Below are 16,572 nucleotides of genomic sequence, written 5' to 3'. Positions count from 1 at the left end.
ACTGAAGAATTAAAAGGGATGAGAAGCCAATGGAGCTTGAAAACATTTCCCCATCTTTACAACCAAATTATCCTTTCAGAAACCTGAAGAGACCAAGCACTTCTTTCCGGCTTTTCAAATAAGCTTGACAGGGAGAAACAACAAACAAAAAACTCTCCTAATATTCAAGATATTTTCCCTGCTCCTACTACAGCAGTGTACTCTGTACAGGCAAGGTTCTCTCTTAGCATAAGAAAAGGATACCCAGGCTGTGATAACATTTTCAGAAGGCAGTAAGGGGTTCCACATCAATTTCAGCAAGAGTCAGACTCAAAAGTGACAAAAAGACACCCTCAAAGACAGCACTCCGATGTAACAGCATACAGACGGGTGCTCTCTGCCTTCCTGCACTTACACATATCCACAGCAGAAACACGTCCTCATGCCCTCATTCCTCACAAGCTACAGAACCACACTGCTTCCCCAGCCAAAATGGGTGGCTAAGTTGTGGACTATTTCAAGTGGAAGAGAGAGGTTAAAAGAAAAACAACTCTCCCAAACAGAATCAAAGTTAAAGATGAGTGAACTGTCCAAAAGCAGCTAGACAACTGTTGTCTTGGGGGAATTTTCTGCTTCTTTCTACTAGCTTTGACATCAGTTTGTATTGTAGTGTGTATTAGATAGTAATTTAATTAAAGCAAAAACAAAAAAAACACAAATAAGAAAACAAAAAAAACCAACTGTATTTATAATAAATCCATAAATTACATTAAAACAAAAAGCAAAAAAACTCTGAAGAAAGAATAAGAGGCTAAATTGGCCCATTTCCCTGCTTTAGCAATTTGCCAATACTCAACTCTTGACCTTCAGCTGAAAGAGTAATGTGCTTTCTCAACAGCAGTAAAATGTAAATACTAGAGAAAAATCAATTCACTGCCATTTTGGAATTAAGAAATAAAATAAATCCACAGCCATACAGGGCCAAGAAAATAATAATTAAGTCTCTGAATGTTTAGCTTTTTAATGCATAAGAAGTTCCAGCATAAACATACAATCATGTTTTCTTTTTTATTCTTCAGGTCCCAGTCAGAAGTCTGTAGACTGGGCTAGAAACAAAAGTGATAAAAGGATCCAACATGAACTGCAAGATTATAAGCACCAAAGAAAACGACAAGTGGATTATGTCTTTCATAGTGTTTCTTCCCTCTCATCCCTGAAATATCATAAACAACATTCACTTTGATCTTACATAACCCCCTAGCAAATTCACCAGTTGTTCTAAGTCTACATGCATTAACTGAAAAGCTCATCTGAAATGTTTATTTGGCTCTAGTCCTTAGCCCACGATTATACCATAGATGCCCTTAATCATCTCAAACATTTTGGTGTCACTACAGCAGAACTACAGCAATTACTTTACTCAACTTTAGAACTTTTTTTTTCTTGCTTACATCAGGACTTCTTCATTTTTGCAGTGGAAGAAAGAAATGCAGTCTCCTGATTGATACCTTTTTTGTAATGTTGCAGTCTGTTTTAGCTTAGTTTTTTCAGCTCTCCCCTAAAAACAAATAAACCAAAAAAAAAAAAACCCTCCACAAAATCAATTTCACTTTCACACACACAGCAGATCATGTGTCAATAGCCAAGATGGATCTTCTAAGCGTAAGACAGCATAGTGTGAATAGAGGGAAAGCTTCATATGAAATATGAGCGATGTACACCAACCTAAGATGATTAAGATGTTTTCCCATTTACTGATCTTATTGTTCCACAGACTGAAAGCTCTTAGCACAACTGAATGACTGAAACCTTATGGTATGCTTCAGAAGGTACTGATGTGAACTGAGACATGAAGCAGGTCAAGTAGCCTGGTGAACATCAAACAATTTTTAAAAAAGAAATGGTTCAGGTGCAATAACAGGACAACCAGTACAAGACATATGAGTGCTCTGGCTTACAACTAACCAGGGTTATCCAAATTAGGTGCATACACAACACCAGACAGTTTTGTTTATTCAACAGAAAGTTAAACACGTTCACAACAACTGACATGACCCAATTTAAATATATTATTGGATTACAGCCCACAACCTGGGCTTTGCTGAGCATCTATTTCAGAGATAAGACCATAATAAAGATCAATTCCAAGCAACTTCCTCCTAGAGGACCACCACAAAAATTATCAGTCAGATTGTAGCTCTGGAAATCACATAATTAATAGGTTTTGAGCAAATGAGTAGGAAGTTTACAATTCTAAATTACTTTCATCTGCAAATTGCAAGTAGGTTTTAATAGAGAAGGACTTACTAGTTTGCAATTCCATTTAACTCATATTTAAAAGACTAAGCTTTAGTTTACAGCCATAAAGATGACAGCAGTTACAGCGTATCCTTTCCTCAGAAGGTATTTTCAAACTACTAATTCTAGTCCACATACTCCATGCCCACAAAAGCTGCAACAACCCTAGGAAGCTGCAGGCAGGTATAACAGAGGCAGACACTTTAATTAGAGTCTGACAGCACTCAGCCACGCCCTGCCTGTAGCTGGCCAGTCCCAGTGCTGAGCTCTCCTCACTCAACATGCCAACCATACCAGATCATACCTACTGAAGCCAAAGACTTCCTGAGTACTAGGATGAGATCACAACCCCAGCTTTATTTGTGACCTAGTCCAAAGGCAAGTCTGGATGCGTTTGGGTGGAAGGAACAAACATTAACTTTACCTATCAGTTTTGTGCATCTTCTCCTCTATTGTTGCTTTCCCCTGATTAAGGCCTGAACTGTTAACAAGACTTCATTTAAAAGGTGTTCCTAACACAAATGCACAGCTCAGTCCTTAAATTGGCACTGATGCTCCAAACTATGTCTAACAGTATTTCTTTAAACTCATGTTCTCTGAGGGAAGCAGAGTTACAACTAAATTAAGAAACCATAAAGTCACCATAGTCCTGGTTTCACTACTATCACAAACTTGCTTAGATTTAAGTGAATGTCAAGTCTCATGCACTTATATGTTCAAAACAACATGGAAATTAATACCATTAAAACAAGAGCATAAAAAATAATTGTTTATCAGGATGCATACCAAGAGTTCAACATAAATAGATATTTTCTCATGTTGCAGTAGAACTTATAACACAAGGTAGTTTTCCATTCACTGCCCAGAGCATAAGAGTGCAAAGCAGAGCTGCTCAGCCTGTAAGGGTGTGAAGACTTCTGTAAACATTGACCACATGTATTAACTTGAAAAGCTTAACATTTACAAAATAAGAGATTGTTTCTAAAAATTCAGGGAATACAGATTGCTGAGAGATTTGCTGGACACTTATGAGTAGCTAGAAGGTTGTTTTTTTGTTGTTGTTGTTCTGTTTTGTTTTTATTTAGAACCTACTTCTAAATTTCACTGGCTCAAGATAATTGCTCACGATAAATACCTAATGACTTTATATTTTACATTAAGGACACCACAGCAAAACAGTAATTCCTTAGGCTTTATTTTTCCATTTTCTTACACTGCCATAAGTACCTTTAAAAATGAATTTACTTTGAATTCAACCTTAAGATCTTTGGTTTGAATTTTCCAATTGTAAGTGAGCAGGTTTTGAGCCTGCTTTCTTTCAGAAGTAACCTAGATACTTCAGTCCAAAGCACACATCCCTCTGCAACTTGGTAATTGCATAAGTTAATTTGAGTCAGTGTACTGGAGGTAGGTATTTTCAGTACTTCACTCCTTACATTTCATATAACACAAGGTTTAATGAACTTAAACTGCCTCACAGTGTTGTAAACCCATGCACTGCAACACCAGGCTAGTGAGCATGACAGAAGAATGAAACAGAAGAGGCAGGAAGCTCTAGATATACCAAATAGGCATAGGTGCAGAAATCAATTATTAAAGCAGGAAAGTGTTACAACATTAATACTGAAGTCTACCCATTAACATAATTTATTCAATATGCACTACTTCCTATGTTACTACTGAAGCTGGTTTAGGAAAAAACCCAAACCAAGTAGAATTAAGATTTCTGAACAATCCTAATATACATAACAGCCACGCAATGGGCGAGTGCTCAAGAGGAAATTTGTAGTGACAGAAATCAGTTAGGGAAGTTCACTGACAATCATCAACTCGCCCTGGATTAGATGAGTCTAGGCTTCAAATTGCATGAGAAATTATGTGGTATACATTAAAAAATGATTTAAAAACCCACAACACTGGAACAACAAAAAAGCACAAAAAATACTGCAAAACAAACAAAACACTCTTGTGGCTCAGTCTAGACAGAACAGCAGACTGTACAGCATGAGTTCCCCTAGATTGGAGATAAGAGGATTTCAATTAAATTATTTCAATATCAGAAAATACACATAACAACCAAACAATATTTTACGATTAAGAATACAAGCACTCAAAGCTCAGTCCCCATTTTCTGCATGCAAAAAAAGGCAAGAGGTCTCCAATTATTACATACACATTCACTGCTATACAACACAATCCAAATTCCATCTTGGTCTCAAAAGCAGGTACTTAGTTCACGCTCCTAGCTTTAGCAGCAATCCTAACAGCAATAGATGTCAGCCTGCATACCATAGGACACAGACTTTTTTTTATTCCAGAAGTTCCTTCTGCACAGTTCTAGCTCATCAGTTACACAAGAATCAGTTGTCATCAACACTGATTCCACCTGAAATCCAAATATCAGCATTTGTAGATAGTTACAAACCGAGGGAGTTTCAACACTTGATCTGCAACCAAATGAATTGAAAGAATCCATATTTGATTGTCATTGTGCAATATCAACAATATGAAAGAATAATTTAAGCCAGCATTACTAGGTTATTTGTTTTACTACCTGAAAAATAAATATATACATATAAACCCACTATAAAGAAGTGACAGGCATTTTAGCTTTACTTGATCTCCCTTTTAACATAAGCAAGATTCATACCTGTTTATATTTTTAATTGTGCATCTAGTGGTTTGCATTTATAGCAGACGTGAGCATGTATACACAAGCACTAACATTAGGCTCAGAGAATTCGTCCCTGTGTATTTGTGGAAATAAATCCAGATTCTTGAACATGTAGGAGTGGAAGTACACAAGATACGCCAAAGCATGTTTGTACAGAGGTGAACAAAGCTGAAATTCAAACAAGATCATAGTTACAACCATCTCACTTGCCATGGAAATGTGCATGAAGGTCTAACGCCTTCCTGTCTAGGAAACCTAGTAAGGAATATATGTGAGCAAAGCACAACTCACTCAACCTAACCCAGTGAACAGAAGTCACATAGTGAGACCAGAGCCTCAGCTGTGCTACATACAAGCTGGAGAATCAGCAGCCATTTTAAAAATCACAGCATCAGCTAAGTTGGATAAGTTGTAAAAGACCTTCAGAGTCACCAAGTCCAACCATCATCCTGACCAACCAAGTCCCATTACTAAAGCATGTCCCTTAGCGCCATGTCCATGTCTCAAATATCTCCAGTGGCCAAGAATCCCACACTTCCCTGAGCAGCCTGCTCCAGTGCTTAACCACCCTCTTGTGAACAAAATATTCCTGGTAACCATCTGAACCTCCTCGGGTGCATCTTGAGACCATTTCCTCTCATCCTACCACTTATGACCGTTCTCTGGGCTTCTAGATTTTCAGCCAATGCACTGATGAGGCCACCAGATGCCCAGAAACTCAAAGGACATCTTCCTACCTATTTTAGTGGAGGAAAAGAGGACCTTTTATCTACTCTTCTGTCAGTGTACCTCAGCCTGCCCCCACACAATAAGAGGCATGATACAAAAGCATATCAGCCCAAAGACATTTATGCATAGCAGCAAGGGCAGGAGAGGCTCCCCAGCCCATAGGAAGTTATCACCCAATCAGAAGATGGCTTAGCTTGTCAGCAGGTGCAAATGAAATCCTGTCCCACATCTACTAGGCAAGCTGAGCAAGTATTAGGGGAGGCCAGAGCAGAGATTAGACACAGCTGTGTGCTTCACAGCTATAACCAAGGAGCTTCAAACCACTGCTTAAGATGTATGCATTACTGTTAGACCCTGATATGACACAGAAGACAGATGTGGAGGTTTATTTATTTTAAACGATTCGTATGCAAGCTGAGGTACAGCTGTATTTCTTCTCAGCCTTGCTTACTGATGGCAGTTGCAGCTCTATTCCCCAAAATAAACCCCTCCCAGCATGCAGCTTTGCTCAGTACTTGTGAAGCTGATAGCTTATTAAAATTGATGAGGCTCTTTATGAGCACACCGGTTTGTTCAGTTCAGATAACAAAAGGACATTTACTGAGAAGTCACAAATTTATTATTTCAGCACTAGATCTCAGTACAGCACCAAGACTATACTGAAGTAAAACTTATTTTACACCAGTTAAATAACTATAAAAGTAATTTTTAAGAATGGCGTTGTTCCAAAGAAAAAAGAATGTCTGATGTTAAAATCAGCTATGAATTTTAACCTATATTAATGCAGTGAGAAATAATATAATTATAATAATAATAATAAGGTTAATAAGTGATTCTAAACCCAACATCCAAGCTTGGCTTGGTATTTGGTAGACAGTTCTGTGGTTTTTGGTATCACACAGTAAAAAAAACTCATCTGTGGAATAACTCCATCGAGTCAGTTTTTGCTTCTGTGAGGCAGGGTAATATATTTCCCCCTTTCCCTTACCATTTTCTAAGAAAAATGCCTTTTCAAAGAAAAATATCTCAAGACACAGATAGAGTTCATTTCAGACTCCAGTTTTACTGCTCATTGGCTAAACAACACACTATTTGTTCAGCTAAGAGGTATGTGAAGAAACAGCATTATTGAGTTAAATTCTTCTTTTTCCTTTTTATTTTTTTTCAGCAACATCTGTCAATACTTACATCTACAGAACATCAGGATGTGCTGATGCATAAAATAGCACAGCAGGTGTATTGGCTGTCGCAGGAGTGTTCAGCAATAACCAGAGACTTAAATACAACCTAAGTACTGTTGTTAATAACACAGTAATATCAAAACAGAATCTGAACTGTCAAAGCTTCAGATATAACAAATTACACATCAGTCAAATACAAGAACATCAAGTAGAAGAACCACATTTCGAAGGTCGGTTTGTATTTCCCCTCATCTCAAATATTTTAAATGAGTTGACTCTAATATTCCAAGTTAGAATGTGTAAAATTCCCCGTGAAACTACTGGATGCATTCTCTGCTTTTCCTTTATCAACTCAAGCAAATATTTTAAATGAGTTGACTCTAATATTCCAAGTTAGAATGTGTAAAATTCCCCGTGAAACTACTGGATGCATTCTCTGCTTTTCCTTTATCAACTCAAGGGATATCACACATCTCCACTTAATTTAAAATGGAAAATGAAGCATATATGCCAAGTAATGTGACTTGGAAAAAAAAAACAAAACAAAAACAAGAAACATTCCTGTTGCTACATTGTTCAGCAGCTGCTTATAAAGATGTTTCATTTTCCTTCCAACTTCCACCACATTATTTTGCAACACCCCTCCCAGACTCCAAAAGTACTTAGCCCTGGGGGGTGGTAATGTACCCAAGGAGCTCCTCAGAGCTCTACAAAGTCAGGTGGCATTCCTCCTTCCAAGACAGAACTCACGTATGCAGCAGAAACTAGCTCAGAGACGCTACAGATTGTTGATTAAAGAACAGATTCATAGGTAAAACAAATAAATAAACAAACCATAGATTATTGTTTATTTAAAAATAAAACTAAAATCCCCCTTAAGCATCTACAGAGCTTTAAGCTTTACTCTTCGCACACCAGGTGTTAATTAAAACACGTTTGTTGTAATAAACACTAGGCTTTCAGCCTCCAAAGCCGTAAGAATATCTACTGGACTACTTCATTTGATGGAAGATTAGTTGCAGAAGAAGAACAGGCCTAAATACTAGCCTCTCAGGAACTTAGAAAGATTTATGTACTTACTTACTCTTTCTTAGACTCCAAGGAGGCATGGTATCCTGATCTAATAATTAAAACTATACTCAATAGATCTTAAAGCCATAAAGGTCCATTAATCCAGTGCAATCTTCTGCACAGTACACTGCCAAGGATTTCATACAGATTGCAGTGCCTGACTGGAGATGGAACTCAACTGCTAAGAGCTTTTTATCTCTAGCATCAAACTCAGTACTATAAGACAAAACCCAACAAACACGTGCCAAGTTCAGAATTTACAAGTACTTCATTGAAATGTTCTTACTGTAAAAAGAAACCAAGATGACAGTAAAGCAGTGAAGACTGTTCCTTATTCTGGAATAAATTGAGTTATTCTAACACTAGATATACCTCAGATTTAAATTAAAGACAAAATCATTTGAAAGAGCTGAGGAGAGTGATGTGAATATGAGTAATTTACAATTCCTGTGGGGAGAAAGGATAAGCAAGTTATTTCAAGCTTTTTGCATCCGTATTGTGATCTTACAATTGCAAGGAAAGCCATTTAGAAGCTTCACTGACTTGTGTCAGGTAAGATACTTGTGACAGTCTGTCACAGGAAATCACAGTGTACCTTCACATGCGCTTGATTCAATTCTCAGACTTAAAAAAAAAAAAAAAGCATTCAACTATTGACAGAATTGATCTGAAAGACAAGAACAACAAAAGAGACAACAGAAGCCAACCCCCCCATGGCCAAAGACTGCTTGCTATTGCACTACACAAGCGTTATCAGAACTGACCATTTGCTGTTTTGAATATTTATAAGCATTCCCTGCACAGTCACTCATACTCTCGACAAGCATCAGCTTCCATTCATTCACTGCAATTTCTCCAAGAAAGATCTCTCTTAAGAAGGAGAAAAAAAAATATGTAAGAAAAAACAAATCTCTGCAATGGACTGACTTCCTTTTACACATAGAAACTGGCAGGAGCACTGAACACATAACAGCTTGAGTTCATCTGTAGAACCTCAGTATTTTACTCCACCTTGCAATGAACAAGAGAAGGAACTAAGTCCTGTTTTTGAACCTGGTGACAAATACTCCCACAATACACAAAGGATTATGACAAACATCTTGGCAGAAGGCAAGACATCCCCATACCTTTACAGACTTGCATCAAATTTGTAGTTCAAGAAGTAGATGTCTACCTGTCTGTCCTGTATGGTTACACCCTGCACTAAAGCCAGGAGCGCACCCCAGGCTCTTGGCATTTATTTCGCATACATATAGTAATATAATCACCAGAGTGCAGACAGAGCGCACGAGAGACAGTTTGTGAGCAGCCATCCTCTTACATAGTAAGAACGAAGTAGGCTGACCTGCTGCAGCACTGAGGAATCACTGCACCCTCTGCACTAGGGACCTGAACCACTGCATTACTGTTCAGACAAGGGGTAACAGTGGGTGGTCAATGCACCCATGGAGCAGAAGACAAGGGAGTCAACCTCTTCCATTACAAAGCATTCCATTAGCAACATTCACCCAATGTATCATTGTTCCTTGGAAATTCTGCTCCTTTGCTTGTCTCTTGCTATGAGATTACCTTTTGAAGAGGATTTAGACACTTGGTTTTATATGCAGTCAAACCAGAATGGTACTTTGCGCAGGATGTCTGATCATAACAGGGCCAGCAAAGGTCATGAACATGTGTGTGGTACACACACTACTGATTACTACTAAATGTTCCTCTACATTTCCCATAAAAAAAGGTGCTCCTCAGTACAACAATGCAAAACAAATGGTACAGTTTCTCAACAGAACTGTCAGGACTTCAGCCTTTCAAATTGCTCCCCGTTCTTAATCAGTCATCATTCCTCTCTGGTTATTTGCTTAACTTTTTGTGCTTTCTGAACAAGTTACAGACATACACTAACACTATGTTATTCTCATTACTGAGGCACCATCCCACATACTCATTTTGGCAAGCCAAGGACAAGCTCGTTTATGACATGAATGTAATTATAACACAGACTTCTGGTGAGCTAGAAGTAAGTCTAAGTAAGATGCAGTTAGACATTTTTGTTCAGAAACTGAAATTCACTACCGCAAAGGAAAAAAAAGACCTCAATGTTGTTTTCCCTCTCCAGGCCGTATGTGGGAACAGCATCTTTAAGACGAAACTGTGAAACTGTCAGTGTGACTTATTACACATTGGCGGGAAACCAAAGTAAATTTTGTTCAAAACAGTAACTGTATTTTTCAGAAGAGCATCTTGCAACGTACATTTCGCCTTCTGAGCGCCAAGAAGCATGTTCACATGCCAGTTTGAGCAAGAACACTCCCAGCAGCAGCTGGTAGAAAGTCAGGAGACATCTGTTAAGTCAGCAGGGCTTGGCTTCCCACCACCTCTGTGCCTCATATAAACTGGTACGCCCTAAGAAAGCGGTGTCATTCCCGTCTGGTAAAGACATCCAGTTTATGCATGTACAGAATGCTACTTGGACACAATTCAGATGAAAAGCAAAACAAAACAAAACAAAACCCAATGAAAAAGAACCAAGTGCGTGGCAAGTGTCTACTTTAATGTAACGTTTGCTGAGATGAAAAAGGGCAGACATAAGGGCTGGACCTTACCATTAGCGTTTTTCCCACAGATGAGGTGCTCGTACGGCTGCAGCACTCCCCAGAGTTCAGCATCGTTGTTGATAACCATCTCCAGGATTTCAGCCGAGATCTCCCCTCCGCCTCCGTCAGGGCTCTGACTCGCCAGAACCCTACCCTTGATCTCTTCCACCAGGTTCTCCATGCAGGCGGTCAAAGAGATGGCCGCGTACTCGTGGATCCTGACCGAGATCCTGGTGTCCACCATCCACCTGAAGAACCTCCCCACCGAAAAGGTGAGCCCGCATCTCGCCGATTTACCCTTCCTCAGCCCGTCCCCGGCGCTCATGCTGTACAGGGAGAGCGCCTTGACGGTGGCCAGCACGCAGCTCTCGGCCAGCGACCAGCTCTGGATGAGCTTGATGGCACTCTGCACCTCGAAGCGGGTGCACTTGGAGTGCATGACGCTGAGACGCTGGGCCTCCCTGGAGACGCGGATCAGAGCGCGTCTCAGCAGCTGGGAGAGCCGCCTGACGGCGTCCAGAGAGAAAGGACGGCCGCTTCCGTCCCCCTTCGCCTTTCGGAGTATTTTTCCGATGTCTTCATCGGTCCAAGGGTACTCCTCCAGGTCCGGCAGCCTCGGGCACTTGGAAAAGATATCTGCGACCTCGGGGTCCTCCGGCAGCACCGTGTTCACCGTATCCCAGCTGTTATTCCGACTGTTCATGGAGCCCGAGTAGTACCACCAGTTGCCCCTGTGCTGAGAAGAGGTGAAGGCTTGCGAGTTGGACTTGGACGAGGAGAGGCTGAGGGACCTGCAGGAATCCCCTGCCCCATAACCAGAGTCCAGAGTCAGATCCTCCAGGGTCTTCAGAGTAGAGCTGTATATCCCAGCCATAGGAAAGACGGGGCGGGACAAACGCGAGGCGCACAAAAGGTGAGGCCGGAGCAGATCCGCTCCCTCGCTCAGCGAGCCGGAGCCGCCGGTCCCGGCGCCAGCCGAGCAGCAGCACAGCGGGCGGGAGCTCGCCGAGGGCCGGCCACCTCCATGCCGCGAGCCGGCTGCGCTCGGCTATCTTCCGCCCCGGAGCGGCGCGCGGCGGGGCCGTCACCCGGGCTGCTCGCGGGGGCCCGGGGCGGGCGCGAGGCGGGCTGCTCGCGAGCCGCTCGGCGGGACGCTTTGCGGCCGCTCCGACTCAACTTCGCCGGGCGCCCCGCACGGCCGCATGCAAACGAGCTGCGCGGAGCGGCACCAATCGGCGGAACCGACGGAGATCGTCTCCGCCAGTGAAATCCGAGCTGGGCGGCTGCGGCTTGCAAAGTGGGCGGGGACGCGAGGACGGCGGGGCGCGCGGCTGCGGGAGCGCGAGCGCTGCGTGCGTCCCTGGGGCAGCCTGCACGGAGCAGCCTCGCTGCAGCGGCACGGACCGAGATGCGAGAGAAAGCCGCCTTTGTGGCGGTCGCCATCCTTTCTTCAAAAGCCCCTCCTTCTTTGAGAGCCCTCCGAAGCGGCTCCCGGCGTTTCCCCGCTTTCCTTTCGGTCCCGCCGCTCGGCTCCCCCGGGGCACGAGTCGTGCCGGCGGCTGAATGGGGGATTGTGCGGGCGGCGGCGGAGCGGCGTACCGGGCGCTGAAAAGAGCCTTTGTGCGGCCGTTAACACTGCTCCGACCTTGAACCGCGCCGTGCGAGCGGCGCCCGGGTGCGCTCCCCCATCCCACCCCGCTCGGAGGCGGCAGCGCGGGACGAGAGCGCCGCCTGGCGGCAGCACGGCGCCACGTACGCGGCAGCACCACCTCGAGCCTCCGGCCCCCCCCACCCAGCCCGGGTACCATGGGCTGCTGCGGAGTTCATCTCCTTAAATTTGCTTTGTTCCCACGCGGTGCCTGGACCGCTGCTGCTGAAGTTCACTTGCTTACTTCCTGACCTCCTTAATGCCCCCTACCTCCTGAAAACAACAGTACCACACGTGAACTCCCTGCCTAGCGCATTGGGTCATACGTGTCCTCCTTTCCCATCCACACCCATCTTCGTATATAACTCCATGAGAATAGAAATCAGACAAGGAGAACAATCCATCATCTCTGACACGAAAGGGCCTATGTGCTTTGCCCTGTAATGCCCACTTGCAAAACCTGCCCTAAAATTCTAAGGTTCTCTGCTACTGTCACAAAATTAAACATGAATTGCTGAGGATCACTACACAGTTGGCCAGTAGAAGCTTCGTGATTTGAAGAAAACGTGGCTGTGCATTTGTGTGCAGCTTTACATTTCTACATGTCCTGTCTACTGTTCTTATTATCACACTTCCCCACTACTCCCACACAGTTTGTTGTTCCTACAGTGCCAAGTAACGTAACGCCACAAAAATCACCCAACTTCACAGCAGTATCTGCTTTCTTAACTCCCTCACGTGGTATTTTCTCACCGACAGAAGTTAAACTCCTTGCCCTTTTCAGTATTTCACAGGCAGTATTTTCTTACACAACAATACTCCACCTGGTAAAACTTTCTCTCTTCACTGAGGTGAGATCACCAACCTTCTCCCAAAGCTGACAAACCACAGAGCAGAAGACCCTCAAAGGTAGAAGAGATATTCCTTCCTAAAGATCTAAATGTGAAGACATTCCACATGATAAAAGCAAAAATTTCTGGTACGTGGGAAAAGGGGAAGAAAAAGAATAGAAGATGAGACAAATAAGGTGTCTCTACTACCATTTCCTAATTTCCCACAGATTACTTATCCACAATGGAACAAGTTCATCACGTTGTCCATGTTCTCTAGAGTTAATTCACTGTCTTTGCCATAGAACAGCCAAATGAAGAACAGGGCATGGCAGAAGGCAATCAATTTCCTTTACACGAAAAGAAAAGGAAATTGTTTGCTTTCAGACCAGACACGTGTATTTATAACTGAAATACAGACTACATTATGAAATACAAGGTATATTTCTAGAAAGCAATTACTATTCCAGCTGACACAGAATTGCCAAGCCTAAAAACCAAAGCAACATACTTCAAAGCACTGATAAGAACAAGTTGACGCTTCTTGATTTATAAAAACAAAAATAAGCATTATGCTCTCTTTATGTCTGTTTTTGATTGGAGCCATTAGGGATCACACTTTTTTAGACACTATGAGTCGACTTGCTGTAGACAGGTTTTCTTATAATCAAATCTCCCTAGAACTGAAGTGTTAAGAATAGAGAAGCTATCAAAATACTTTCAGGAACGTAGGCTCCAAGTATAAAACAGCAGAAATTCCATAATAAACAAAATCCTTACGCTCTAGGATTCCCATTTTACTTCATTTAAAAGCCTCAGATACAAGTGCTAATCTAAGCCCACTATAGATTGTAACAAAGACTTAAGCCTAATTCAAAAGCACAAGAAAATTAATTAGAATTCAAAGGCATCATCATTCTCTGATTCACAAATAGCAACCATGCAAATAACATCAGACCCATTTTTAAGTATTTTTTTTCCTCTTTTTTTTTTTTTGAGTAAGCAGAATACTTAAAGCAAATGTAAAGCCCCCATAGATTTAACTTGTACAAAAGACTCCAAATCAATATGTGATCAATAACCACATTAATCTGTTATCTTTTGCAGCCACAAAGCCTAACATATCCCTCAAATTCAACCCTCACACTTGTACTAATAAACACAAAACTGGGCCTTACCTGTAATTCCCACATTAATTAACTTCAATCACTCTGAGGCAATGACAACTCAGTTAGTGCCACTGAGAAAAATGTAAAAATAATAACATAACCATCCTCAGCACAGCCATCAAGAAAACTGTTCTAAAGGTACAACCAAACCCCTAAATTAGTACATCTAGATCACCTGGCAGGGGAGCTATTTCCAAGCCTTATTTATTGCAGCTGTGATCATTACCACTAGAACTTTCTTTGTATTTGAGCAAGTCTTAGTTTTGTTTTCACCACTGTAAAAAGATGGTATTTCCCTTACGTAGCTGTTTATTTATTTACCTGCAACATGCAAAACAATATTTTTAAGTAAGCTGTAGCTCTGATAGCATTTGCTTCTCAGTACCTGAAAATGAGTCTGAGCCCATATAGAGAAAGATGCAAAGCATGACAAGATATAGTGAATCACCTATCAGGTCTAAATCAAATCTCAAAAAAAGTCTGCGGTTAGGGGAATATATACTGCATGTTTCCAAAGCAACTTTGATGAAGATATAATGTATATCTAGTGTGTTGCAAAATCTTTGTACAACAAAGGTCCTTATTTTCCTGCCTAACACAAGTTGAGAGTCTGTTTCAACTAATTACCAAATGCTGGCTGCTGATCTCACCAGCTAGTAAGTAATAATGGAGGTACCAACAGCCCCTTCCCAAGTGGAGACTTTTTCCTAATAAGTAAAAAGGTCAGTTTCTTCTTCGTTCATTTTGATGCCAAATTTATTTTCAAAGCTTACATCGTTAAAATTTTAGGATGCAGTAGTTGGTAGTTCATAGGTATATTTTCCACATAGTAGAAATTACATTTTTAAGAGAGAACATAGATTCTCATGCCCTTCAAAATCCTCAGAAAATCATACTATCTCTTCTGTAAATTCTTCAGAAACTTAGAACTCACTGGAATTTTCTGAAGAGAATATACTGAAGAAACATGCAGGCTTTTTGGTAACAAATGATGATTTTATCTTCACCCTGTCTCAGTTTTATTTGTGATTTAACAGAGTCTAAAACTACATTTTTCTATTAATAATTCCACAGGAAGTTTTCTGCCTACTTTTCTCTCCAGATAGCCTAATAATATACATTTGCTATCCTCACAGCTCTTGCCTTGCAGATATCCATAAGATTGTTGATCAAAGCAGAACTTCCCCTTTTTATTCCCCTTCATTTTTTTTTTTATGTAAGATCCTTTTGCTTAGAATAGCACTGATTAGCTTCCCTATCATTTGAAATGATGAGGTTAGGGAACATTTAACAGATTGGATGTGTAATGGTCCTTGGGATCTGATTGTATGCTGAGGGAGCTAGCTGACGTCACTACAAAACCACTATCCAACATCTTTGAAAAGTCATGGAGGTTGGGGGAAGGCTCTTGAGGGCTGAAAGAAAATAAATATAATTCCTATATCTTAAAAGGGCAGGAAGGATTGGAAAAAATACAGGCTAGTCATTCCCAACTTTATCCTTGGAAAATTGATGCAACTAATAGTCCTGGAAACAATTTGCAAATGTGCTAGGAGAAGAAAGTGATATAGAGGGAAAGAAAAACCTGCGTTAGAAGAACTGAGTCCCACTTGACGGCACATTCAGTATGAGCCAGCAGCGCGTCCTTGTGGCAATGAAGGCCAACAGCATCCTGAAACTGCAGAAGAGAACTGCCAGCAGGTGGAGAGTGGGAACACTGTACATCTACCCAGCACTGATGAGACACACCAGGAGTGCTGGGTCCGTTTCGGTGCTCTCCATTACAGCAAAGACATCGACATACTGGAGAGAGTCCAACGACAGAACACAGAGATGATTAAGGGAGTGGAGTTTCTGTCATAGGAGTAGGTGAGAGAGCTGAGACAGATTAGCCTTAGGAAGGTAGGGAAGGGTCTGATGGAATAAATACCTGATAGGAAACAGAGTAGATGATGCAGAGCTAGGTAACCTCTTCTCAGATGCGCCCAGTAACAGGCACGAACCAAAATATAAATAACTCAATTTAAATACATAAAGCTCTTATTCTGTGAAGGCAGTCAAACACTGGAACAGGTTGCCTGGAGGCCTCCCATCCTTGATGTGTTCTAAACCTAATGGAAAGAAAGGAAATGAATGAAAGGAGTATTGAAGATGCCTCTTCCACTTGTAACGAAAAGTAAATTAATCTTGGAAATAGCCAATAAGATCTCATCTAGTTTAAAATGTAGCCCCTAACAGACAGAAAAAAATTGTCCAGAAATTGAATGTTCTGCGCATTCGTACTGAGTGAATATAGTATCTGACATAAAAAGTTTTTCACTTCTAAGTGCATCACACAACAGAACAAATGTTACAGTGAGATCACTACAGATTATTCTAGGAGATGTAAAATATGAAAATTA

The 16,572-nt window shown here is 41.4% G+C and overlaps 1 protein-coding gene across 2 annotated transcripts in view; it reads right to left on the bottom strand.

Annotated features, from left to right (window-relative positions):
- Positions 1-11,539, bottom strand: part of ABTB2 (ankyrin repeat and BTB domain containing 2) — a 125,776-nt gene extending 114,237 nt beyond the window's left edge. Inside the window, exon 1 of one of the 2 annotated variants that reach the window (XM_065754979.1) lies at positions 10,533-11,539. In XM_065754979.1, coding sequence (XP_065611051.1) covers positions 10,533-11,397 — 865 coding nt within the window. In that variant the 5' untranslated portion in view covers positions 11,398-11,539. The remainder of the gene's footprint in view (positions 1-10,532) is intronic. The other variant, XM_065754978.1, reaches the window with a different exon arrangement.
- Positions 11,540-16,572: the final 5,033 nt, after the last annotated feature.

This window comes from Cyrtonyx montezumae, unplaced genomic scaffold, assembly GCF_038088225.1.
Source record: "Cyrtonyx montezumae isolate F1298 unplaced genomic scaffold, pur_monq_1.0 scaffold_10, whole genome shotgun sequence".
NCBI lineage: Eukaryota > Metazoa > Chordata > Aves > Galliformes > Odontophoridae > Cyrtonyx > Cyrtonyx montezumae.
The sequence above is the reverse complement of the archived record's forward strand: the minus strand, read 5'-3'. Positions and strand labels throughout refer to the sequence as shown.